General features: G+C 38.1%; 1 protein-coding gene across 2 annotated transcripts in view; it reads left to right on the top strand.

The window, feature by feature from the left end:
• AFF1 (ALF transcription elongation factor 1) overlaps positions 1-1,135 on the top strand; it is a 215,316-nt gene continuing 214,181 nt past the window's right edge. For both annotated transcript variants that reach the window (XM_023725319.1, XM_023725321.1), the window contains exon 1: positions 1-76. In XM_023725319.1, coding sequence (XP_023581087.1) covers positions 39-76 — 38 coding nt within the window. In that variant the 5' untranslated portion in view covers positions 1-38. The remainder of the gene's footprint in view (positions 77-1,135) is intronic.

Below are 1,135 nucleotides of genomic sequence, written 5' to 3'. Positions count from 1 at the left end.
AGATGAACAGACTTGCTACTTCCCACTGACTGGTAGCAATGGCGTTTACTGAGAGAGTCAGCAGTGGCGGCAACAGGTAAGAATGGAACCCCTGATTCAAAGACATGGCAGCATTTAATATTTGCATCTACTTTTCAAAGAATAAGTTTGGTCCTTTCTTTTCTGTAACTTATGAACTCTCTGGTACAGGAAAATATTTGAAAATGTCAGTTTTCATTACATGAAGTCAAACTTGTTAGAGTAGCTGCATATTTCCTTTAAACCTAGTCATTTCTGAGTCTCTTAACTCACATCTTTAAAGATGCTTTTAAGATACTGGCCCATTTTGCACTGATTTGGGAAAATGAGCATATATTCAGCCTGTGCTAACACAAATTTCATGATGAAATCCACTTCATTATAACATCCTTGAGGCAGGAAACTCTGTCTTATTTATATTTTACCTCTTCCACACCTCTTCCTCCAACTCTGCATACACAGTTCAGTGCCTTCTTGCATATTACTAAATGGTCAGTGTTCACTGAGGGGAGCATATTAAGATTCGGAAGCAGCTTTTAAGAATAACTCATTTGATATCCAGAAGGAATTTTTAATGTCCCTCCTCAGTTTTATCTATAATATTAGCTATTCAAAAGTATATTAAAGTATGAGAAATGTAGACTAAACCTACTGTTTATTGAGTAATAGTGTAGGTGATGGTACGTGTAATTCTAGACTGTCTTGGATGCTTTCCTACTTCCTCCCCTTTTCTGGTTCATTTAGCAAACTCTTCTTCAGTTCCAGGTGGTCCTGGTGGGACTGCTGTTAAACTTGGTACGCTCGCCTCCCCCACCAGGGGGAAAGTGTGTGACCCAGACAGCCTCAATCATCATTTTGCTGGAGCCTTGGGGGAAAACGGTTGTCATTTGTCTTTAGGTTTGTTCATGATGATCGGCTGCACATAAGTTTTTTTTTTTTTCCTAAATTTTATTTATTTTGTTGTTGAATATATACAGCAAAGTATACACCAATTCAATAGTTTCTGCATGTACAATTTAGTGACATTGATTACATTCTTTGAGTTGTGCAGCCATTCTCACCTTCCTTTTCTGAGTTGTTCCTCCCTCATTAACATAAACTCACTGCCCCCTAAGGT

Source organism: Trichechus manatus, unplaced genomic scaffold, assembly GCF_000243295.1.
Source record: "Trichechus manatus latirostris isolate Lorelei unplaced genomic scaffold, TriManLat1.0 scaffold00296, whole genome shotgun sequence".
In the NCBI taxonomy this organism is placed as follows: Eukaryota; Metazoa; Chordata; class Mammalia; order Sirenia; family Trichechidae; genus Trichechus; species Trichechus manatus.
This window is presented reverse-complemented; position numbering and strand designations above follow the sequence as displayed.